General features: G+C 37.9%; 1 protein-coding gene across 1 annotated transcript in view; it reads right to left on the bottom strand.

Annotated features, from left to right (window-relative positions):
* The window catches only part of LOC115417398 (disintegrin and metalloproteinase domain-containing protein 10), a 68,509-nt gene that overhangs the window by 18,203 nt on the left and 22,992 nt on the right, over window positions 1–27,314 (bottom strand). Inside the window, exons 7-9 of the mRNA XM_030131298.1 lie at window positions 23,460–23,552; window positions 21,763–21,931; window positions 3,147–3,310 (exon numbers count right to left, since the gene is read on the bottom strand). Coding sequence (XP_029987158.1) covers window positions 3,147–3,310; window positions 21,763–21,931; window positions 23,460–23,552 — 426 coding nt within the window. The remainder of the gene's footprint in view (window positions 1–3,146; window positions 3,311–21,762; window positions 21,932–23,459; window positions 23,553–27,314) is intronic.

Genomic DNA, 27,314 nt, shown 5'->3' with positions numbered 1-27,314 from the left:
CGTGCCTACCAATATGGCGGTGTAAACAACAATCACATGACCAGTGACGTCAGCTGCAAGTCCTGCATACCCACCTCTTCAGGGACCACAACACCACTGTCCCCTATACCTCTGAACATATGCTGTGCTGGTAATAAGACATTAGCAGCAGATCCTTTAAGTCTGGTAAGTTGTGACTGGATCTTTGTGGACCTGATTTGTTTGTTCATCACACCCCACAGATCCCACTTGCTTGCATTGAAACTGAGTTGTCCATCATTAGGTCCCTTATTCTCAGGTACTAACCGCTGCAGACCAGCTGGTTCCAACACATCACCTTCAAGGGCTTCATGTTCACTTCCCTGTCAGTGGTCATAATGTTATGGCTGGTGTAGGTGATGGTGTCCATGGCTCTGACATGAAAGGGGTGTGGTCTGCAGCAGCTCATTTGCATAAAGCAACAGAACTGGTCATTTTGAATGGAGATGAAAACTAGAAGCACTCGGAGAGCGCAGACCTCCGCCAAGGCTGATCAGTGGCCCCCCCCGTGGGCCCCCCCACCCCCGATCACCACCAAAATTTAATCATTTCTTCCTTATCCCATTTCCAACAAACCCTGAAAATTTCTTCAAAATCTGTCCATAACTTTTTGAGTTATGTTGCACACTAACGGACAGACAAACAGACAGACAGACAGACAAACAAACCCTGGCAAAAACATAACCTCCTTGGCGGAGGTAACCAGGAGGATACAGAAATGGTATAAAATGAGCAATCTGTGGGGTATGTTGAACTTTGAATCTTATCCTCCCAAAACCCAGCTATGGGTTTTCTGTCCACATTTATGTATAAGAGTTTCACAACTTTATACAAAAAAAAGAAAGAAAAGAAAACTGTCCACCACAAAAAACATTCCATAAAAATTTTGAAAACTGCATCTGAAAACACTGTTACAACATGATGTTTCCAATATAGGCACTTATTTAATAAAAAACAAAAAAAGCTTGTACTTTGCTGACATTTCCTGGGTCTTAGGAGGTTAATACATTGTCAGGACATCAGAGCCTTACACTAAATTGTTAAATGAGGTACAATTAGGCCACTATAACGACAAACAATCAGCCAAGAAAATGACAAATATTAGAACCATAACAAATTTTTTCATCTTGGAGAAAGCCTCACTAAAAATCTGCTTTACTCTGTAACACACAAAGTGTGTTTTGAGAGGTGCATATTGATATTTATCATGGAAATAGAATAAAATAATTTGAAGGGACAAACCTCTGCAGTATTGTTGTATTTGGAGATTTTTTTTTTTTTTCACTATTTACCCATCCTAATAAACACAATACCTAGCATAAGCATTTGCACACATTAGGAGCAGTGAGCTGCCATTGAAGGCACTTGGGGGCCAACTGCAGATCTTCCTCAGTACTGTGGTCAAGCACAACAGCGTGAGAATTGGTAACTATCAGCTGCAACATCTGGGACTTTTATTGCATATTACTATATTTCTCCTTCATTTCCTGTTATCCTGTCATGCATTGAAGATCTTTAAAAAAAATGTACAACTGTTCTGCATAAAGAAAAACATTTGAAATGTATATAACCAAGGGATGTAGGCCAAAGGCTAAAGCAGCTCTTTACACAGCATTCACTTTGCATTAGAGCTCATCCGTTTCTTCTATTGACCGTGCCTACTGCAAATCCAAAGCTTCAGCGTATACCTCTAGCTCTTCATTTCTTCTTGCACTCTGACTAGTCTGGAGATAATGAAACATGTCTGTCACAGGAGCTGGGATACCAGGGCTGGAGTAGGAGAACATATAGGGTCATTTATAAAAAGCTGAGGACTGACATAGCAGAACTAATCTGCTGAGGAACGCCTCAGAGGGCTCTTTGGTGTGAGGAAGTGTGAATAACAGAGTGCAGGGTGAAAGGAGACAGAGGGGTGCTGGCATTTCGGGCAGTGGGAGAAAGGTTGTAGGTGTTGGCGCCCATCACACATGGATGCAGGCAGATGTATTTGTGTGCACACAAAGGCAATGTGTAGTTATGATGGGGGTGGAGGAGGTGGTTGAGGTGGTACGTACAGGAATAAACAGTGAATAACTGTGGAGAGAGGGGGAAAAATGAGATCCTGTATTTCAGATTATCCAAGGATGGGGCCAGTCAATACAGACCAAGGTCTATAATGCCCACATAAGTGAATCATTCACAGAGAATTTGTTCCGGTGCATAGAAAACAGTTGGTATGCCGTGTGAGAATATGTGAGGTAAGTCTGAAATGTTGGATTATCATTCAGTTCACAGCCCACACTGTGTTTAATTAGCACGTGTGTGGACCCTGGTGTCCAGAGACCCACACATGTGTGCTAGTTACACACAGCATGGGTTTAGGGTGAAACTTAAACAGATTTTACACACATCCAAAGCTGACATGTTAAAGAAAAAACAATAATTCAGATGTGTTGCATAACCAATCCAAACCAAACCAAACCAATCCACAAAGATGTAGTTATTTTGCACTTTGATACTTTGATTTATTCTTGTGACAGCCAATGCATGCTGATTTCACAACATAACATCAAAATGTGTGAAATCTTCTTATTCAAAAAGACAAAACCAATGCAAAAGACACTACTGGTAAAGTGAGGTGTCATAATGTTTCAAGTGATTTGCATCTTGGATCAAATTCAGTGTTCATCATTTGGGGAACATGGTCTTTTATATCATAAATATTGTTGTCATTTAATCATGATTTGATGTGTAGACTCTTAAGTCACTTATCTTTAGCACAAAAGCTACATTTCACCTTTTTACTTTTCAGTGTTTGTACTTTTTCACTTTTTTTTGTAACTGAAGAGGTTGGATAAGTACTTCAACTTTTACCGGAGTCTTTTTATACAGAAATATCTGTACTTCTACTAAAGAAAGTCTTTCACTGAGAATTTCTGTTATTTCTCCTTTAAACAAACTTGCATGATCTTTAATGTCATGATTCCATCTGTGAATGACCTTCTCTGTAGACCATACACCTGCAGCGACATAATCTATTTATCCTCTTTTACTGTCATATTCCTGCTGACACAGACACAGATGCACCTAATAGCAGACTCTACATTGGATCATGTCAATGAATCTTAGTGTCGATGTACTTGACTGACCGGAGATCCCAGGCTGTGTCCGAGCTCATGAGCAAGGGTCAGCTGGACCTGTCGAGACGGCAGGAACTGTCCGTAGTTCTGAATTGTGATCAGTCCGGTGTTCAGTGTGGAGGAGCGACCATCACGTAGGGTCGTGTAGCGTGAGCATATTCCACCCCAGTTACCTGAAGAGCAAAAAAGTAAGAGACAGAATGAATAATAAGTTTGTTAGTGTCATGGAGTGAAACTTTGACTGATGTTGCAGAGTAGGTGTAGCAGACATGCATTTGATCATTTCTTTCTATACAATAGTTTCCTTGGTTTCATTGTTAACTTCTTTTAAATTATTTGACACACATTTTATCTGATTTCAAAGTTGGCTGAATAATGGGCTATAAATAACCAATGCATCTTGCAAATAAAGTGTCTTTGAACAGTGAGCAGTTTTATTTGATTAAACATAACGCAGTTAACTTTAGTCAAGTTTAGAAGAATCATTCATTCATTTATTCATTATCTGAACCCCCTTTATCCTCACTAGGGTCATGGGGGTCGCTGGAGCTGGAGCCTATCCCAGCTACATCATATTTTTCCTAATTTTTCTAGACATCAAGCAGACATATTTAAATCTCAAACAATGTCAAAATGTCTTATTTATCTATACCTAAAACGACAAAAAGCACAAAAAAATGTCTATAAAATTACAATTCATTTATTTTATTTTAGGCATTTTAGTGGAGTACATTGGCTATGGTGCAGTTTTCCAAATTATCCAGATTCATTCTCAGTTTCCACACTGAGTACTCACTAATTACTCACTAATCTAGTTTGTCAGCCAAAAAGCACTCGGAGAATGCAAGCCTTCACCAAGGCAGCGGTCACATTGGTTTCATAGATATATAATCCTATTTCCTGCACTTGTACCTATTGATCCTGATCATGGAAATGTGAGCAAATCCACTCATTATTTCATTTTACATTCTGGAGCAATGGTCCAAAGATACTCCAGTTAAACCTTTAGCAAAATGTGTTACGAACCTTGGCATATATTGATTTTTAGAAAATCCTCTCCAGTGTTACCTTGTTATGTTTTGTCGTACTAGATCTACTTAACATGTATTTGGTGAATTAGATTCAAATCATATGGGCTTTGATTTTATTTATTGGTATTATATTTATTTATTTTAGTTTTCCAATATGTAAACAAATGGGAATCTGTGGCATTTTTGGTATTTGACCTTGGACTTGACTTTGGCCTATATGAGCAAAAAACTTTAATCATCTGCAACAACAGCTATTAGGAACTCACAAAAAAGGAGTGACTAGTCCAAAATTATGGATGTCTGACTGTTTTGATATCAGTGAAACTTTAATGTAAATGCTGTTTCAACAGGTTCAACAGAAAGCAAATTCAGACGTATTGTAAACACACTTGTCACTAATAGTTACATAAGTGACCTTGTGCTACTGGAAATACCTTAAACCAACAGTGTTTTGCCACTGAAGCCTTATCGACTTCTGAGGCCCTGGGTCAGGGAGGTGCAGACAGACAGACCAGCGGACCTGCTGAGGCCCTCTGCCTGTCTGACATCAAAGCCTGCAGAGACATTTGGCCTCCAGTGGTCTGCTTTGACTTTTAGTTTATGTAACGTTCCTGAAATCCCATTCGCACAATTACAAACAGCTGCTGGAATTCACATGGATGGATGGTTGGGCTGTGACATCATTGTTCAGGGGGCCAACCACAGGACTAGTTTTACACAACATGCCCATAATGATCCAGCTCAGACCTGAACAGATATAGTTCACAAAATCAGAGACTAACATTAGCAGCAGCAAAACATTGATAAATGAATAAATATTAAAAAATAATACTGTTATTACTATACTATTATTGGAGGAACCATGATGTCAGCTGTTGGTTTCTGAGTTTGTGATTTGGACATTACTATGTTAGCTGTTTGGAACCAGAAGTGACCATATTTGGATAAAATGAGCGTAACTTCAGAAGTCTGAGGGGTCAGGGGTCACTCACTCCTAGTGCTTTTTTACTCACTCTTACTGACAGTAAAGTTCTTCCTGCATTTGAAAGCATTTTAAGTCGTGTTAGCAGAACCATTAACCACAACTACAGTGGAGATGTCTGTCCTGTAAAAAAAATATTATATCAAATAAACTGCAACTCTGACAGTCTGATCAGCAGGTGGTTAACACAGACCCATCAATCAAAACTTGACATGGCAAACCTTCTATCTGAACTCAAATCTGACAAAATCTAGCAGATTAAAAATTCAAATAAGTACCACCAAAGCACTTGTTAGAGGTTTCCAATGAAACAGATCAGACCAGAATGAGTCCTAGACAAAAAATTATTGACTTAATGTTTTTACAAAAGAAGCTCAGTGTAAGTTTATGGGGCTTTTTGAAGTCCTCGGGAGGTGACAGTGGTATTAGAAGTTTAGGAGACATCTGCATGAGCATAATTTTGGAGCCAATGTTCTTACGCCTTTGTGCTAAATTCATTGATTTAACTCAAATACTCTTGTTAGTACAATTTGCAGTCTTTTTTTGTGGTAAAACTAAGCAATGAAGATGTGAAACACCTCATGAAAGCTTTATCCAAAATTAGAGGAATGCATATAAAATTGAACATGCAGTGAGATTAATGTTAGTTAGCTAATGTGCTAACATTAGCTAGGACCAAACGTATTATCATCACATAAAAAGTGGCAGAATAAATTGGATTTATTTTATAGAGATATTTAAATGATGACACATCCAGAGTGTACCCCTCCCAGCCTCGGCTCCAGTATCCCCACAACCTTCCACAGGATTACACAGTTTGGAAAATGAATGAGTGAACAGACGAGGACGACGAAATGGGAAATGACACAATTGCTTAACAAGTGGATAAACAGTTGTTTTGTAAATTGTGTTCAGTGTCAAGTGTGTATTCATTCTGTCTTTTGCAGCATTGTATAAATTAGGAAGTTCCTCATAATAAATGAAAAACTAATCAAAAAGAAAAGTAATACTACACACAACACCATGCAAGGGCATTTGTAGTACCCGACTTAACGCTAAAGAAGACACCTGCTATAAAATCTAAATTTAAATTCTAAGTTACTGCTGATTCCTAATATTTAAATGAATCACCTCTAAATTAGAGCTGAAATGATTAATCGACTCAAAGTGATCCAAAAAAAATCATTCAACCACAATTGTCCTGAATCAAAGCTTTGTGTCCTTCATTTCTCTGCTGTTAAACATTGGTTCCATTGTTGTTTTTCCACACGGACGCTTATTGTGACACACAAAGAAGCTTCAATTCACAAAAACTGTAATAGAAAATTTCCCTTCAATCAATTCGAGTCAATTAATTGAATCGTGAATTTTTGCATTTGCTTCAAGCACCTAATCGATTAATCGGTTTCAGCTCTACTCTAAATTATTATAAAGTCGACCTTTGACCTCCTTCATTAGCTTAAAACTAAGCCCATTTGACACCATAACAGACATACAGGACAGACAGTAACAAATACCCTTAAAAGTCATGATTTCTTCCTCGGTATATGTCCAATACAATTACAACTGACTTCATAATAGCATCCACAACCATCCTTATTTCCATTTTCTCACTGCCAACACCAAGACAAATCAATCAGCTACAGTGGGAGTCATTTTCATCAGTCCATCCTGTCTCTCTATTGGTTCCCTCCATGTGTGGTTCAGGTCGGAGGTCTCAGTAGGTCACATGCAGTCACGTGAATTTTATGTAATGTCTCTCTTACACAATGATCATTTTGGAGGGGTGTGTGTGTGTGTGTGTGTAGGGGGTGGTATAGCTTGCAAGGTGCCTGTCTGTTAAAGATATTCAGTGCAGCGAGAAATGTGAGTTCACTAAATGTCACTGAGGACTGTGGGAACCAGTTGCGGGCATCTGGATCTCGCACCAATCTGTTTTTGTTACACAGTGGGCGTAAGTGTGACGTGCTGGAACTGTGAGGGGCTCTTAGGGGTCAGAAAACAAAAACAAAGTGTCCCTTATCTCTGTTGTGGGAGAGACAATGAAGGTACTGTAAGGGTTAGGAGCAAATGCAATGCTGTCACTTTGTTATCACTGGTGAGAAGAAGGAGTCAATGGAAATAATTGTATCTGTCGGTTTATATCGCTAATATAAGGGCACAAAAATGCAAGAAATTATCTTATTATTGTAGTCGTCAGTGCTTAAAGGTGAACAGAAAGCAGTTTCATGTGGACAAACCGCAAGGAAGGACTCCCCCATCCACGTTCATCAAAAATTCTGGATACAATGCTCCTACACTCCTTGCTTTTGACCTAAAATGCCCCCCCGAGGAGCTATTCAAAGAGCTGGATTTCCTAGAAAGAGCAGTACTTTGGAGGCTGTGGTTTTTGGCAGTGTTAGCACAGAGATTGAGTCCCCTCCTCCTCTTCCTCCTCCTCCTCCCTGTCTTCGCCACAGAAAGGAGCCCTAATGAAAGACTCCTCTTATTAGCTGGATAAACACACTCACATCTAACAAACAATCCTCTAGATCACTTCTTTTACCGAACGTGAGCACCCGCTGTCAGCACAACTCAGACTCTCATGCAAAAACGAAGAAACACCCACTTCGATAAATATTTGGTTAGACAGTATCCAATAGCAGCATACTTCACAGATGACTTGCTGTATTTCCAGGTACTGAGGGGCAGGCAAACACATGGTTTGATATGAACAAACAAACAATAGTAAAGGGGAAGGCTCCACTTGAATAAACATCCTAATAACATCTTTAACAACTACAGCAGGCACGGCAAAGACTTTGACCGCTAGTAACACCATCCTCCAGGAGTTCCCAGAAATGACTGTGGAAGTCAAGGGAAGGAAGTTAAATTTATGTAACTATTTCTGGTTAGAGTGCTTTCCAATCAACAACTTTTTGTCTTTGTGTCCTTCCATTTATTTATATAATTGTGAGAAAAAGATTAGATCTTTGCAGTACACGGGGGGAAGTGCGTTCAGTTACAGTTAGTTTGTATAGGTGGTAATAGAGTGCTGTTACTTTCTTAAGATTACTTAACCCTCCTGTATCCAGAGGCCATTCTAATCACCGAAAGAATGTAATCTGCACAGCGCTATAGTAATATCAACATTTTTTTCAGTTTTTAGCTTTTTTTTTTCCAACTTGAGCTGTAAACAAAAATACCAAATACTCAATAACTGCCATATTTTTTTTAAATCCCTTTAAATGTCATGTTTGTAATGTAAACAAACAATATTTTTTTTCAATATACTACATATAATTTGGATTGGCATATATCAGTGATTAAAAACATTGGTTAATATGCATTATTATTTTTGACGCTAGGTTAAATTTTCTGAAATGTGCCAATGCACATATTTTTGTTCACTTCAGGGAACACTCATTTTCTATTGTTTTCAGTGTGCTGGTTTTAGTGGATGGGTCAGAATTTTAAGAATCATGCAAAAATGAACAACTTTTGAATTCTAACCTAATACAAATTGTGAAAAATATGTAACATATAACATGAAATGCAAAGTGTGTATAATATGCTCACTTGGATACCGGAGGGTTAAAGGGATATCTGCACAGTGAGCAGTACATTTACAACATTGTTATTTAATATAATAAAAATGTATTCTTCAATTCGATAAGGTTGAGTTTCAAGGCAACAATGTGTGCTTTAGAGATAAGTGAAAACAGAATGATTTACAGTGAAACTATGAATTCACATTGTTTTATTTTCATGTTTGTTTACTTTTTTTGTCTCCAATGTGATGCTTTTGAAAATGATGTGGTAAAAAGTGGGTCTTCATCTTGGTTCAACAACTAAATACCACACTACACATGTGCCACCATCTCTTAAGCAAGTGTTCATGCACAGTGATGGCCAAAATTATTAGAACACTTTGAATATTTAAGAGGTTTAATATGTTTTTTTTTTTTTTTTTAACATTTTTCATTAAAATACCCATAAAATGAATTAGATATCTACAAAGTTATCATTATGTTCTATAACCAATAGAATAGAGCCATCAGAAGGAGATTCAGGTAATTTTCCTCACAAAAACCAAGTTTGGCCTGTTTCACTGTCAGTGTCACACAATCATGTTCCTTCACAAAAGAAGCTAAATGACATGTGTGATCATAGTCAGGTGTGATCGTGGTTAAATTAGTGGTGATTGTGAATCATTAAGTCATTATTAATGTCATTAAGCAAATGTTAAAGTTAAAACTGGCTACGACTCACTTCATCTGATATTTGTTGAGCTCAGAGCAGTTTCATAAACATTATGAAATTAAATCATGTTTTGGAGGTTAAAAAAAAAAAAAAAGTCAATATTTTCCGATCTGTTGGGTGTTCTAGTCATTTTGGCCAGTTTGACATGTCATCAGTACATATTGTCTACTTATGCCACTGAAGCTGCAAGCAGTAATGCTAAACTAATGATTGTGATGTTACAAAAGTGGTGTTTATATATAGAATAAAACCTCAACAGCTGAGACATAAGACGAAAATAAACACATAGTTATGACTCAAGAAAACAGGCCAAGATGACAACTTTACAAAGATGGTTGAGGATTGTATTTTTAGCAATATTGTAAACTTACCTGTTGCACTATTTTAATACATCATTTTATGCAGACTTCCTTTTAGTTGTTTAATTAGTTATAGTTTAGTTTAGTTGTAGTTAAGTTTAGTTAATTTAGTCCCATATTGTCTTTTGTAGCAAGATCAGGTCACAGTCCTCTGTAAGCTGTAATCTAACTGTGCCAAATAGGACCACCATATTTTGTCTATGATGAAAGATATTGCTACGCTTTGTTATGTTTGGTCTGGATCTGCTTAACATCACACAGTGTGTACCTGACTTTAGGTAGATGCATTAGGTGCTACATTCTTGAAGTTATCCGAGCATTTTATATTATGTTACTCACTAACAGAATTCATTGCAAATGTCATTAAAGGTTCAGTGTGTGAAGTTTAAGGACATCTAGCTGCAATTTACTATATACCTGCTTCAGTCAGTAGTTTCTGTTCTGTCGTTAGTTTAGCAATATTAACTCACACTCAGACAGTGATAGTGATGTACCTTAACACTGGACGCCATTGACTATAAAACAGACAAAAGAAGAAGACTAAGACCATTCTGAGCTGTTGTAGGAACATGATGGAGTATAATTGACGACCTTCTCCTTCTGTAAATATAAACTCAGTTCATTTAACGTAATATTTAATCATCTGTCTGTTTAGTCAGCATTACTTCACATTGCTTGTGTAATGTGCTGTTTTGCCTCTACTCATGAAATTATGAAAAATATCTGTATGTCTGTGAGTAGAGGGTCTACTTATGAACTCTGATGTGCAGTGAATCTGATTTACGCAGATGTTTTGGAGTTGTTTCAGAGTATAAAAATGCTTTTTGTTTACTGTAAAACCATGGTGGGACAAATAAGTCCACCACACCCCAGCTGAATATACAGGAACATGAACTGCACAAATGTTTACTTCATCTGGGTATGGTCAAATTATTGTACAAATGTCACTACAAATTAATGAGAGCCTTTCTAATCAGATTACAACAACAAATCCCACCACACAGAGACTATGCCTCCAGAAACAAGAGAAAACCAGTGGGAAAATCCTTATAGTTTGGTTGTAATTAATCACATTTCATAAGAATGGAGAAAATTGTGTCTCAGGTCATGGTTCATGATTCTGCCTCAATAGATCATCATGTGGTCTTTTGATCTAAGGTAATACAAACATCAATCCATTTTTTTTTTTTTGTACTTATCCAAGAATTTAAAAATGTGTGTGAATGTAATGTTTCTGCAGTTAGAACCTACTGAATCCCCTTTAAATCTGGACCATTAGTAAACAGTTTGCTTTATTCCAGTGGAGGTCATACTCTTCAATACACCTGTATCTTATTCTATTTTATATGCTAGTCTAAAACAGAAAATTACAGGGTGGGGAAGCAAAATTTACAATGAACATTTAGTTGTTTTTTCTCAGCAGGCACTACGTCAGTTGTTTTGAAACCAAACATATATTGATGTCATAATCATACCTAACACTATTATCCATACCTTTTCACAAACTTTTGCCCATATGAGTAATCAGGAAAGCAAACGTCAAAGAGTGTGTGATTTGCTGAATGCACTCGTCACACCAAAGGAGATTTCAAAAGTAGTTGGAGTGTCCATAAAGACTGTTTATAATGTAAAGAAGAAAACGACTATGAGCAAAACTATTACGAGAAAGTCTGGAAGATACTATTAAAGAAGAATGGGAGAAGTTGTCACCCGAATATTTGAGGAACACTTGCGCAAATTTCAGGAAGCGTGTGAAGGCAGTTATTGAGAAAGAAGGAGGACACATAGAATAAAAACATTTTCTATGATGTAAATTTTCTTGTGGCAAATAAATTCTCATGACTTTCAATAAACTAATTGGTCATACACTGTCTTTCAATCCCTGCCTCAAAATATTGTAAATTTTGCTTCCCCACCCTGTACACTAAAACACTTCTGTAAAATAGTCCATAGGAAACCCACCAAATACATTCTATGGAAAATTACATCTGTTTCTCAGCCGCTTGCAGGAATTTTACTGGTATGAAATCTTGAACGGCACGAGGTGTTTTGACCCCAACCCCCCTAGGCTGCACTGATGCAGAAACATTCAACTTGAAGAGGGTCAAAAGGAAATAGTCTTGAATGATGGATGGGGGTAGTCTGTGGTACTCCAGGGGCATCAGGTTCTTTAGGTTTATGGTGACTGAAGGCCATCTATTGCCCAAGACTGCTAATAAATAAACTGGGAGAAGTGGGTTATGGAGTCTACTGAGGTTCAGTGTTTCTATTGGACAAATGTTATCTGAGTTTAATTCTCTGCTCATTGTTTAGGGCGGTCACATGTGCCTGAAAAAAAAAACAACCAAAAAAAAAATCACATCAGTGTCACTGAGAATGCATTCTATGTGTGTGTGTGTGTGTTATTCACGTGAGATGTCGCCATGGCAATCGTGCTGTGGAATGCAGTCACCAATCCTCACTAAGACGTCTGGGACTGGTGTCTGTGTGTGTGTGTGTGTGTGTGTGTGTGTGTGTGTGTGTAATGTATATGTGTGTGTCAAAGGTTCATTGCCCCTTAATCACATGTCAATGTGCAGCTCAGCTCTCACGCCCCTCAGTTTAACCAATCAAAAGCTGCATCCGAGACAATGTCACAGGGACAAGCAGGAAGAACCTCCTACCACGACCATTCCCACATATGTCTCTGACTTCCTCACAACAACACAACAATAATACTACAAAGAGCCACCAGACATGGGGGACATCACTGCTGCAGTCACAGACAATATATGTATTCCAGCAAAAGTATATATGTATAAAAACAATCTGGTACAAGTAGAAGCACTGATTCAAATTCTTTAAAGCAGGACATTTATAAAACTCCAGGGTCAGAAATGCCCTTAAAATATTAATGTATGTATGTATGTACATATATATACCTCTCTTTTTTTCATTTTCCTCTTCTCTCGGTGACATTTTTGTACCTCTGTTTAAATTAGGGGTGTGTATTGGCAACAATTTGGTGATACGATACAAATCACAATACTAGGATCACAATACAATATATCATGATATATCATGATACTGTAAAAAGGCAATTTTTTTGTTTGTTTCTTTTTTTTAAATGATTATTTCCTTGAAGAATTGAATTACACCAGAAATATGCACAAATACTAAACATGTTTTTAATTGGATCAGAACAGGATCTAATGCTATATCACAAAATGTTCCTTTGTTAAAACTTAAATCATGTTTTACAGACATTACAGTTTAAGATCCTGTTCAAATGTTCATATTGTAATAGTTCAGAACTAACATTATTTGTGTGCAATCCCACAAAGGAACTAACATTATTTAATAAAAGAATGTTAAATAATAATGAATAAAAAATTAACCTCCACAATATCTGCATTTAAATAAATATCTAAAAATATCGATACAGTACTTTTTAATATCGATACAATATTGTGAAATGAAATATCGCAATATATTGCAGAACCGATATTTTCTTACACCCCTGGTTTAAATGTATGTTTGCGTCTCACAAACTCTGTTACATTTGTTCAGGACGATAGGTGGCTTGCTTTGTGATGTTCTTTGTTTTGTTTGTTTGTTTGTTTGTTTGGTTTTTGTTGACAATTGTTTTGCTGTATATGTGTTTTGTATATGTTCTGTTTTGTATAAAAACAACAATTTCTATTGTTTAGATATTTTTTTGCACTACTGCTGTAAAAAACTCAATAAAAAATAACTGTGACAAAAAAATAGTAATGTCAATAAGCAGCTGTTTGTGCACAATATGAAGATGATTAAACCAGTCCAACTTTAAATCAAATAAAAAAAATACTGAAAATAATGAACATCAGCTTTACTCAAATGTGCAAATCAGTTTAAAGTGTCACAAACAGAAGTGGACATCATAATGCCTTTTCTCCACAGGCTAGTCCCTATGTATTTTTTAGTTTTATTTAACTTTCATTTCACTAGGTTGTTCTCATTGAAATGGGGGATCACTTTTTCAAGCTGATGTTCTGCCCCTTCCACTATGAACAGGTGTCAATGGTGAGGGACGGAGAATTTTTTGATCCTGTTTGAATTGTGTCACCATTTATACACATGATACTTGTCAAACTAAAGGAAAACTGTACAAGCCATGAAAGTCACAGTTTGTGTTAAAAACAGGAAGTCAAGAAACATCTAGTGTTGTGTTAAACTGCTCATGTCTCATCAAACAAGCGAAGGCTACGTTCAGACAGCAGGTCTTAACGCACAATTCGGATTTTTTGGTGAAATCCAACTAGTTGTGTACTCGTTCATATTACACATTAAATGCAACTTCTATCAGTTTTGAGTATGAAATGAATGCGATCCTGAAGTGACCCACATGTACAAAAGAGGTCCTGACGTAATACGTGATCACACAGGCATGCACTGTGTTTACGGAAGTAAGTATGTTTTTTCCTGCCGCTCTTCCTCCTGGGACGCAGAATTATGAAGTCTGTCGCATTTCAGTGACATCAAAGTCAGATAAATGCAACCTGGATGTTCAGACTGAAGTTGCATCGCCAAATATCGGAAACATATCGGATTTAGGATGACATATGAAAGTGGCCTGGGTCAGATTTGAAAAAATTGGATTTCTGCTGTTCAAACTGTCTTTAACAGATTGGATACAGGTACATATGGGCAAAAAAATCGGATTTGGGCCACATTCACCTGCGGTCTGAATACAGTCTAAGTGTCACCAACAGCAAATCACCTCAGCCTTTGATAAAGAATTAAAACAGGTGAAAATGACAATGACTTTCTCTTTGTTTTACAACAAGCTGCAACGTCTTTGACTTGTAAAAATGTTTTACAAACTGAAAAACATCATATGTGTATCACATACTGTATAATGCATGATTCAAAGGGGATCAAAAAATGTTTAAAAAAATAAAAAATCTCTTGGCACTGACTCTTAACACTTTTTGTTTTCCTAAAAAGGTCCATGAGACACAACTGGATGGGACTTCAACTCTCGATGTTGTTTCAGTCTTTTAATTGATTTTTGTCTGGTTTCATCATTTTGTTATTGAATGAATGAATGAATGAATGTTTTTATTATTGTGTCTTGCATAAAAACATGCCCAGCCCTTACATGGACTTATAAGACACCAAAAATACAAACCAAAAATCAAATACCAGACAATAGGCACAATAGATATGAGCAAAAAAAACAGTACAGACCTATTTAAACAAACACATCTGCCACTTTTTCCAGGCTTTACAAACAAATAATGCTAATTTATATACATTTGAACTAAACAACCATTGCATCTTGTCATCATCAGTGCTCCAAAACATATCAGGATTTCAGATAAACATGTCATCAAACAAAGAGGCTCTCAGTTCATCATATAGAGGACAATACAAAAGAAAATGTGATTCATTTTCCACTTCCCCCAAATCACACAGTCCATAAAGTCTGTTTTCTTCTGGGGTTTGGGTGAGTCTCCCAGTTTCTAAGGCCAAGGGAAGGATTCCTGTATGCAACTGAGCCATTAGGGACCTTTGGTTCCTGGTGTCAAATTTGCGCTGACATAAAACTCTGTTTTATATGTATTTTTTAGTTGAATGTATGTTGTATGTATGTTATTTCTTTTACATATTTTTTTGTCTTTTTAGTTTAGCTATGTTTGATATGCACTGATGCATTTTCTGTATTAATGTGTCATCCATATCAGTTGAAAAAAAAAATTAAACTAAAAGTCACATAATATGAACTCTCTCCTTTTTAGACTTTGACTGTATTTTAGCTTTTTATCACAGAATATACAGTGTGTACTTCAGTAATGGTAAATTCATTGTTGTTTTACTACACAAAGCCTGTGAGTCAACAAAAACTTCAGACATAGAAACATTACAGGAAGCTAATACGCACTGAAAATGATGGGAAAACTACAATCATCATCTTTTAGTTTACTCTTAACTGAAATGAGCCTTTTTTGATGATCACCATTGCTTCTTGCCTGCGTTTTACATGATGCCTCTATCTGTACATATTCCAAGATTGAATAACAGTTGAGTGAAGAAATTGTTCATACTATATTAAACGGCATTAAACGTGGCTTAAACGTTTTAATTCAGGAGCTCATCTTTTTGTTGTATCGATAATGTTTATGTCCTACTCTCTGTTCATGATGTTTAAGTAGGATTTCAGCTCCACAGCCAAGGCTGAGCCAGCTTTACATGCAGATCACTGAGGAATTTTAATTGTGGAGTTCGCTCACGTTTTGTTTTTGGTCTCACAGACCAAAACACTGCCTGTATAACATGCCTCATTTAGGGGCTCCCGCGCCTCTTTTTAGGCTACAACTTGACTTTAATCCATGCAAACCAAGGGAAAACCATTCACATTTTTACTAGTTTGTGCATGTTGCAGCAGTAGTGAGAATACATCTGACACAGTTTTATATCTACCTTTTGTCCTGTATTTGTTATTGTTCTTCTGTAAATTCGGACTGATTTTATATAGCCCACGCCTCTTGATTCACCTCCTCCATGGGTCACAAAATTCACACTGATGTAGAAACAGGGAGCATATGTAGGAGTGTTGAATGTGGCCTCTGGCAAACTGGTGTCAAATCACAGTCGGTCAGGACTCCCAGAGGAGAAGGAGCTGTGCTTTGGTTGATCTTTTCACACAGTCGGACAGAGCAGGAAAACAATCATTCACCGTCCAAGTCACATATTTGTCAGCATGGACAGATTCTTATCTATCTCATGTTTTTGTATCACCTGTTCCTTTCAGACCTTTCCTTAGTCAATTCATCTCTCAGGTACTAAACACTGTTGCAGATCTGTTAGAATTTTACTGCTAATTTAAGCCAAATATGGTAACAACTACAGATGTCTTATACTTCCACTTCAGAGCAGCAATGATTGAATGAACTAATTAGTTATTAACTATTCATCTGACTGACAACTATTGTGATAAGCAATATAAATGAATGAATGAATGCATTTTTAGTTTGAACATTAATCATTGCACGTAGTACAATAATTAAAATAAACATAAAAAACAAAAAAGGAAAACGCTAGAAGCAAAAGCTTATTTTTTTGCCTATCCTTTTCACCTGATACACTGCTTACATTAAATTAAATGTGTACAGCATCGAGCATTCACACCATAAACCCCCCCCCCCCCCCCCAGAAAAACATGTCTACAATCTCAATCCAATTTTCCTAAATGATTTTAAACTTAAGTCATTTTTAAGTATTTTCTAAGTATAAAGAAGTCACTTCTAGTAGCCTCTTAAATGTGAATGTTTTCTGGATTTCCTTCTCCTCTATGAGAGTAAATGGATGATCTTGAAGCAAACTAGGCATTTAGGCTGAGCTCATTATTTTCAAATTTGGGAAACACCTATCAATTTTTTTTTCACAATTTTTTGATTAACTGACTATGATGGAAAATACACAAAGAAATAATCAATAGATTAAAAGACAATGAACAATATTGTGATATATTGTAATGAGGGCAGAATGCTTTTATGTCTGAAAACATAAATTCTGTGACTCCTCAGAACTCAAATTTGCAAAAGAACTTCATAAATTTGCATAAATTGCCATTTTTACTTCCTCTCCCAATGGCCTTTAATGCATAATTTTGAATATTTCGTTGGAAAATGTTTGTGGAAACAGGAAATTTAAAAGATTACTTCACAAATTTTTCAAAAAAGTTCTATTATGTAATTGAGGTAGTTTTTATCTTTTGTTTTTCACAAAAGAACAAATGCACATAGAGGAACTGGAAACACCTTATTCAAATAAATGAAGATGTTACTGATCAGCTGACTGCTCCCAAAAATTCAGATAAAACATGTCTGGTACAACAGGACGTGATGAGGAGTCTGAATTATTCCACTGTTTCATGTCACATCGATAACAATTCATCCAGCCCAGCAATGGAACTTTTAGCCATGACTGACACTTTTAACCTCAAACAACATGTATCTGGCCCCACCCACAAGAAAGGACATACCCTGGACCTGGTTTTCTCATTGGGCTTACACGTCACAAATGTGTGTGTTGAGGATGTCCACTTGAGTGATCATTGTGGTGTGTTTTTTGACTTATGTGTGCCTCTTGAGCCCAAGCCTGCACCTAGAAGGGCCAAGAGGAGGATCATTACAGAGTCCACAGCCCAGGATTTCCATGCCCTGTTTAACCCTAGTCTTCTTAATGAGTGTCCCGATGTTGATGAGTTTATCCAGTGCTTTGCCACACACTGCAGCTCTATTCTTGACCAGGTGGCTCCCGTGAAAACTAATGTCACTCGTAAGTGGTCTTGTCCCTGGATAAATGAAAACATCTTAAACCTAAGGAGAACTTGTCGCAAAACTGAGCGTCTTTGGAAATCAACCCAGTTGGAAGTACACAGGTTACATCTTAAAGATCTCATAACCTCATTAAATAAAATGATTAAGGAGGCAAGATCCAGCTACTTCCACAAACTTATAGCCACAAACAAGAAAAACCCCAAAGTAATCTTTGACACAATCCAGTCCATTGTGTCCCCTGCTGTCCCTGCTGCCCCTGTGCTCTGTAAAGCTGACAGCAATGACTTCCTAAACTTCTTCACAGACAAGATCAGGGATATTAAACACAATATCCCACCACCCTCTGGCCGTCTGACCCTATCTGATCCCCCTCTGCAAACCTGGTCCTCTTTCGACCCTGTGACACTGGAGGACATCTCAGCACTTTTATCCAAAACGAAACCCTCCTCCAACTCTGCAGACATCCTCCCCCATAAGCTCCTTGTCGGTGTCTTTGACACTATTGGACCATGGGTCATAAAGTTTTTTAACCTGTCGCTCACAACTGGTTTGTTTCCCAGCTCCTTCAAACAGGCCATCATAGAACCTAAACTAAAGAAAACCACACTGGACCCCACAGACTTCAAAAGCTACAGGCCCATTTCAAAGCTCCCCCTATTGGCCAAAATCCTTGAGAAAGCAGTGTCTAAACAACTTACAGCTTTTCTGGAGACACACCAGATCTATGACACTTTTCAGTCTGGGTTTAGACAACGCCACTCAACAGAAACCGCACTATTAAAAGTGTCTAGTGACATCCTGATGGCGGCTGACTCCGGGAAATCCACGGTCTTGGTCCTGCTAGATCTCTCCTCGGCCTTTGACACAGTGGACCATACCATAATGATTGAGAGACTGAGGGACCTGGTAGGGATGTCAGGTCATGTGCTAGACTGGTTCTCCTCTTACCTGACCGGCAGAAGCTTCACTGTGTCAATAAACAACTTCCAATCTGACTCAGCGGATCTACTGTGTGGTGTGCCCCAAGGCTCTGTCCTGGGACCAGTCCTATTCTTACTCTATGTCCTCCCACTTGGCCACATTATCCGACAGTACAGTGATGTCTCCTATCATCTATTCGCGGATGACATCCAGATATACTGCTCCTTTAACTCCTCTGAGCCCCACAAACTGAGTTCCTTAATCAACTGCTTGTCAGAGCTGAAGCAGTGGCTAAATGATAACAGCCTCCAGCTGAACTCCAGCAAAACTGAGACCCTCATCATTGCCCCGGATAGTGCAATCCCAGGGATCAAACATCACCTTGGAGACCTGAGTTCCTCGGTAAAGACAAAACTGAGGAATCTGGGTGTCATCTTTGACCAGGACATGTCTTTAGAATTCTACTCCAAACACCTAGTCAAAAACTGTTTCTTCCACCTACGCAACATCTCCAAACTCAGATCTATGGTGTCCACAAATGAGCTCGAGATGATCGTTCACGCTTTCGTATCTTCTCGCTTAGACTACTGCAACAGCCTGTTTACATGCTTAAACAAGAAGGAGCTGGCCCGTCTACAGTTTGTCCAGAACTCTGCTGCCAGGCTCCTGACCCGCACAAACAGGAGAACCCACATCACTCCCATCCTTAAATCCAACCACTGGCTCCCTGTTCTATATCGTCTTCATTCCAAAATTCTTGTGCTAACTTTCCGGGCCCTACATGGCCAGGCCCCTGCATACATTGCTTCCCTGATCCAGCCCTACAGCTCGACTCGTAGCTTGAGGTCTTCAGGACAGTACCTGCTGATGGTTCCACGGACCTGTTTTAGCACACGCGGTGACAGGTCTTTTAAAGCTGTGGCACCACGTCTATGGAATGACCTGCCTCTACACCTACGGTCCATGGACTCTGTAGAGAGCTTTAAGAAACACCTCAAAACCCTCCTGTTCAAAAAGGCTTTTTAGTCTCCCACCTGACCCAGGACCACCACAGACTGATTACACTCTATGTATTCATCATAACGTACTCCATGTGTCATCCCCCCCCCCCCCCCCAGTCTCTCTATATCTCTATCGCTCTCTCTTTTCTCCTCCTTTACTCTCTCTCTCTCTCTTTAACCCCAACTGGTCAAGGCAGACAGCCATCCTTCAGGAGTCTGGGTCTGCTCGAGGTTTCTGCCCGTTAAAGGGAAGTTTTTCCTCGCCACTGTCACCAATCACAAGTGTTTGCCCCTGAAGGATTCTGTTGGGTCTCTGTAAACTTAATTTGATTCTGATTTGAATTGATAAAGCACTTTGTGACTCTGTCTGTGAAAAGTGCTCTATAAATAAAATTTACTTTACTTTACTTTACTTTATGTCTTAAAAACATCACAGCCATTTTGCATTGAAAACATCGATGTTGAGCTTCTTCTACTGTGTTTATTAGATCCATGTAGGCCACAGCACCACCCACTGGTAATAAAATGCAACCTAGATTATTTGCAGTAAACCAATTTATGGCGACATATGTATTTAGTTTTGTGTTTTTGCAACATTTCCAAAGTTTGATTCAAATTCACCAGCAACATTAACCAGCAAAACACTGATCACTAAATGACAGATTGTGGAACAAACAGTTCACATACTTACTTGCACAGACTTCTCCAACACTGTCTCTTGAAACTAAAGTCTGTGCACAAAACATATTATTTCAGTTCCCTGAGGCTGATGATTCTTTACTTGAAAGTGCCTGTCCATTATTGTATGTATTATTCATTTTTTTGAGGCTCTCTCCCCTGTGTTCACACTGGCTTTAACCCTTTAACCCCTGATGTGTCTGTGGTGACACAATCTGAATGTATGATTTATTTTAAACATTCATTCAAATTCAGCCATTTTCTCAATAGTTAAACTTCCAATGTCTTGATAGAATAGACCTTGTTCTTTCCATAGACATCTGAGCATGCTCAGTTCCTGTGGAATGGGGGGTAAAACACAGAGCAGTGAGTGAGACAGACTCACTATAAAAATAGATGGTTTGGGCTTTTTCTACACAGATTTCCTTGTGGTTTTTTGTTTTTACTGTTGTTTCCAGTGTTGTGGTGCTTTTCCTCTTTTTTTCATTTTTTATTATTGTGTTTTTACTGAGTTTTTACCGTGTAACTGCTTTATGGAGTTAACAAGGTGTCAAAAAGCAGCTAGACTGATTTAGAAAAAAAGAGCCCAAAACTCAAACTACTGGGCCCAAATTCAAAACCTTGTTGTTGTTCAGTGTGTTCCAGTTCACAATTCATGTTCAACATCCTAAATCTGTTATTGATGTACATTCTGAATGCATTATCCTGCCCAAACCTGTAAAACTTCAATTCTTCTCTGTCTTTTTCTGTTATTCCACCCTATTTTGACCCTAAAACACACAATAAAGGAAAACCACTGAAGAAAAGGAACACAAGCACATACTCACAGCAGCTTTTATGACACTGAAACATATGACAATTCACAGCAGCACCTTTACCTGGAATCATGGCTCAGGGGTTAAAGGGTTAACTCAGGTCAACATTTAGAAACTCCTCAAATATTTTACCTGTGACCTGTTTTTGGAAATGCTTCCCTGTGTTACTAAATAATATGATGTGATGGGTTCATTGATTAGAGGTTTTAGGGCACTGATCATTTACTTTTACACCCACAGTTCTATTTGTTTTCACCTATTTTAGATGTGTTATAGCGGGTGCATCCTACCGGCCTTGCCCTCCCAGGCGAGCCCCAGCACGCCGCTGTAGTCTCTGTTGGTCAGTAGGTAGGACAAACAGAAGTCATCCCACTTGTTCTCAGAGTAAAGACTCAGCAGCTTCTCAGGCCCGATGAACAGACGTTGCAGAGGGTCCTTCTTATCTTCCTCATTCATCACCTTAAGAGACAGAATGTGAAAGAGGAAGACAAGCTTTGACACTGTCACAAAGGTGAGGACTACAAAGAAAACTGCATGGTGCTCACAGTCAAACGTCCTTATGTGGAACCACTGATAGTTTCATGAATTCACAGACTATACTGCTCTACATATGAAAGAGAAGGTAGAAGGTACTACCATCACTCTGTGCCTTTGTTAGTCATACACTTTTCTACCACAATAATCATCTAAAACACACATCTAAGGCCACTGTTACATTTCAGAAGAACTACAGATCTGAACCAAACTGAACACCTAAGGAGAATTCTGAAGAGACAAGTTGAGCATCACGCTCCATCCACCATCCATGCTCTAAAAGAGGCCGTTCTTTGAGATATATATGAGTATATAAGGCTGTAAATAAATAAATAAATATATTTATGTTTGTAAATTCAGAGCTTTATTTATATACGTAAATATATATTTTTTCAATTTTTCTTTTTTGTCATATTGATAATTTTTTTACTGCTACCTTTTATTATACTTGAATGGAGCAACTGTAACACACAATAATTTCCCCCTGGGATTATAATAATAATAATAATAATAATAATAATAATAATAATAATAATAATAATGGATTAGATTTATATAGCGCTTTTCTATGAATGCATACTCAAAGTGCATAGAGTGGATCCATTATTCATTCACTTTCACATTCTCACTCTGGTGGTGGTAAATTATATTTGTGTCCACAGCTGCCCTGGGGCAGACTGACGGAAGTGTGGCTGCCAATTCACGCCTACGGCCCCTCTAACCCCCACCGTTCATTCATACATGTTCATACACCAGTGTGAGTAGCAGCACTGGAGGCAAGGATGGTGAAGTGTCTTGCCCAAGGACACAACAGCACATGACTAGGACAGAGCGGGATTCGAACCCTTTGTTTATTAGACGACCCACTCTACTTCCTGAGCCACGGCTGGATTAATGAAGTATTCTGATTCTCATTCTTATTCCATGCCTAGATGACTTGGTGCTGTGTTTGACAATCCTGGGGGTCATACAAAATACTAGATGTAGAGTTTTTGTTGTGGGGTCTACTCATTTTAGCATCGACGCATTTGAGAAAAACTGAGGGTTTTGTAATCTGCCTTACATTAACCTTACTTTGATCTTATGAGTTCAACAAATGTTCTTTAAAATATAGTTTTGTCAAAATTTTGGAAACTGTTATTATATTCATTGACATACTGATTAAAATCTGACTCAGAGGGGATGTAATCATGTATGCTAACCGCTGTAAATGGACAGTCACATTCTCACTATCATTTACTGAGACTAGTATCTCTGTAAAACCGTCTTCTTAAAAACCCTTCAGTCACTGTCACTGCCTTATAACTGTGACAGGACATTTGCTGAATTCCAAACTGAATGCATGAAATCCAGATTAACTGGTTGTATGACATTATCTGAAGCCTACGTCTGAGGCCTTCACTGGAGAATGAGGGACAGTTGTGTGTATTCTTGAATGAACATGTGTTATTACTCTGAGGGATTTGACTTTGAAGTTGATTAACTTGATTCCATCGAAGTCCACTTTGTCGTAGACGTCATTGACAGCTCGAATGTAGGAGGCAACCTGAGAAAAACACACATTTACTGTTAGGAACCAAGTTTTTACAGTGACAAACAGGAGGACATCAGGGTACCCTGTGGAAAAAACAAGAAAGTTTTGAAGCCTTATGGGAAACAAGTCATTTTTTTGTTTCTAAAAAGAAAAACAAAACAATCCTGGCATGTTTTTCATTCAAAAGTAATACATTCAAGCTAATATTGTAGTTTAGTAATATAATAGTTTTAATCAGTAATCAGTAAAATGCTTTGTAGAGGAATTGTTTTTCTTATTTTAAGAGTAAGATCACTTGCACAACTTGACCATTAAACCATATTAAGTCTGTATTACGTAACAGTGTTTCGGTTGTTTGAAAAAAGTACAGCTTGTTTAAATTTTGGTCCTTTTATTTAGTTTTATGGTCCATTATGGTCTCACAGGCTAGATATTTATTGAATTTATTGGATTTTAATACAAGATAATTTGGTTATATTTAAGATCATTTGGCTCCTTTAGATGTGTCACATTCCCACACTTACACTCCAGCCTTGTATTTATTGGGTCACCAGCAGAATAAAATACTATAATATTTGATTTTATTTTCCTAATTAAAGTACAAGCAGAATTTATCAGTGTTGACCACAGGTGAACAGAGACATAACAAAAGGAAAATTGAGTAGAAGACATAAGACAAAAACTATATCAAAGATGTAACAAGATGAAAATGATGCAAAAGATGTAAAGACGTTTGGATTATACTTAAAACTCAAGCTGAAAACATTGGAAAGCACTGCTTTACTTTTGAAAATCCATTTGACTCTTTGTAAACTGTCCAGCCTATAGGCCCCTCCAGTGCTGATCTAAGCAGATTCTAAAGAATTATTAGAAACACATACAAATCTGATGGAGTTTTGACCGTGATTCATTACTGAGCTAAGCCAGGTATCTTCACAGCAGTGTTTTCACTGTGTGTTGCAGAGTCAATACTCCAAGCGCCACGTGCTCACCAGTCACATGCGTAGATGCACATACAGTAGAGCCTATGGAAATTTCTTCACTGTAAATATTGACACCTTGGACAGAAGTGATTCTAAAAGCAGGTCAGCCGTGATTGACAACAGCATTTCTATTTACACTCCAAGATCACATCGCGGCATCACTTACAACATTTTTTCTCACCCTCTGCAACAAAGGCTTGGCATGGAACCAGGGACAACAACAAGTGTCTGTGTGTTTAAGGTGGAAAGAATCTGAACAGGGGAAGGGGAGGCGGATGAAAGTACAGACAGCAGGAGGACGCTGGAGTGTAGCCACTAAAAACACCTAAAGATGGACTTACATACTGATTCACTGACCTTGCTGTGACCGCAGGGAGATTTCATTAAAAAGCGCAGATGTGAAACAGGTTCACACAGATTGAAAATGATTAGATCAGATTAACCGTAGTCTTATCATGTAGTCTTATCGTACAGCATCAAATATGGAAGGCAATAAGTACTGTTTATTGCTTCTCCAAAAAGAAATTTACAAATGTAATTATGTTCCGCTTCCGTCACCAAACGCATGAGGCCAAAATCAGTATGAGGACCTGCCATTACCTCTGATCCCACTGGCCAAGGCATTAGTCAGACATGGTAACTTCAACACAACAGACATTTTGTCACCAGTGTGTTGCTCTCTGCACTGAGGCAACACAGACGAGCCGGAAAGCAGAGTTCAGCTGAGGTCACTAGACACTAAAAGCCAAAATCAGTTCAGACCACAACTTTGTAATCATCCATGGATTGACTATTACCTTTAGATATATTCAGGTTTTCTTCTTGACCTGAAGAAGGACTTTTCTCTTTAAATAGGAATGATGCTCTTTGAAGGTCAACGGTCAATAGGGCAGCACAAAGGGTTCAAGACAACCAAACGTATTTTAAATGCTAGATTACAGTTGATGGATCTTAAAATTTCACTTGAATTAAAGCAGTTATTTATATTGTTGGGATTTTTCATCCACCAGCTTAGTCTTTGGACAGTTTGTGGGGTGTTACTTCATATTATGGTTGTAGGTGTTGTTCAAAGGTACTTGTTCAGTCATGTGGACAAAAGCCCTATGTACCAGGCAATGCTGTAGGGCTACAATGTCTACAATTTCATAGCTTCCTCCCTGTATGTGATACAAACTGTATGCATTTGTACAGGACCTGTTATTGGATGTAGCAATAAAAATACATTCATGACAACAATGACTCTTAAAATATCTAATTACAATATCTCAGATCACTTTTAGAAAATAATCAATGCATATAAAAGTAGTTTGTAACAGTATTTAAAATTAAAATTTATTTTAAGGTTCAGTGTGTGATATGTAGTGCCATCTAGTGGTGAATATGCAAATTGTAACCAAGTGAATACCCTCCAACTTCACCTACAGCAGCTGGAAAAACACGCCTGTCAGAGCATGTGTCTGTTTTGTCCATGCCTAGCATTTCAGTTAAGGGGATATTAATTCTGGTTCAAACTCAAAGAGAGCAGGTGACATTAAAAGCATCTTAATGCTGATGCCACTTAAAAAGTAAAAGCAAAGAAGAGGCAATCTGTTAATGTAAACATAGTAGCACAGCATAGTGGACCTGTCTATTGATATCAGTGGCTCAGTCCAAAGTCATAAAAAACACCACTATGCTCATTTTTATGTGACTGTACACCAATGAAAACGTAATTCTAAATATTATATTCCACGATTAACTCCTAGATCCCCCTTAAATCTTGCACACTGTGCAATTTAACCAGCCAGTACCTGTGGTAGATATTTATTTTGCTTTGTTTGCCCAGGATATGTTTCTGGGACTCAAAATTTCATCAAGTGGACTTTGACTGCAGTGTTATGTACCTAAAAGTCAGGACACTGAATTAAAGTGAAGGTTTGTAAACAAAGCAGGGGGCAGACAGGGAAATCCTGTTGTGTTTGCTTGCTGGATGTCCTATTAATTACAGTTTGTTCTCTAGGGAAATCAAAATATTAGGTAACTGATCAGAATGAAAGAGGCGGCGGCTTTCTCTGGAGTCCAGAAAATTAGGATAAGGTTTGAAAACAAAAAACCTGGGTGTGCTCTGTTTTCAGCAAATATAGGCATGTACGTCTGGCATGTAGTCGAGTAGTGTCTGGAGACCAGTCCCATGACCTCATGACATCTTGGTCTGGTCTGAGTCAAAGAGGACTGACCACAGCTGTGCAGACTTCATTAAACCGCCTTTGCATTTTCTGTCTAGTTTTTAACTTCATTACACTGGTTTAACATTAAAATTCCTCAAAGGTGTGTTAGAAGAAGGCTGACAGTGAATTCCACAGGCTGTCTCACCCACTGTTGAACATTATGATATAAGGAAGCCAAAATATTTTAGTAGCTCAGATACATAGAAAAAAAGATCATATAAAAAATTTCTTACCAAAAATTCTAAACAGAAAAAAAAAAAAATAAGAAGAAGAATTTATTAAAGAAAGAAAGAAAGAAAGAAAGAAAGAAAGAAAGAAAGCAAGCATAATTTGGAACACAGGTTAAATTTTTCTCAGAAGGGGAACTGGTCTTACCTACGCAGGCCAAGCTAGCAATCTAGCTAATGTTAGCAGTTTTTCGCTGTACCAAAGAGTCTTCAGAAATGTCTCCAGCCCTAACCCACAGAGACAGTTAGACATATCAGCCACCTGTGCATATATTGGTCATTACCTGGTTTAGGTTTCAGTGAACTCGAACACAAGGATCTACAGATGTTTGTCCTTCATAAGTGAAGAACGCCTGC

This window comes from Sphaeramia orbicularis, chromosome 4 (assembly GCF_902148855.1).
Source record: "Sphaeramia orbicularis chromosome 4, fSphaOr1.1, whole genome shotgun sequence".
In the NCBI taxonomy this organism is placed as follows: domain Eukaryota; kingdom Metazoa; phylum Chordata; class Actinopteri; order Kurtiformes; family Apogonidae; genus Sphaeramia; species Sphaeramia orbicularis.
This window is presented reverse-complemented; position numbering and strand designations above follow the sequence as displayed.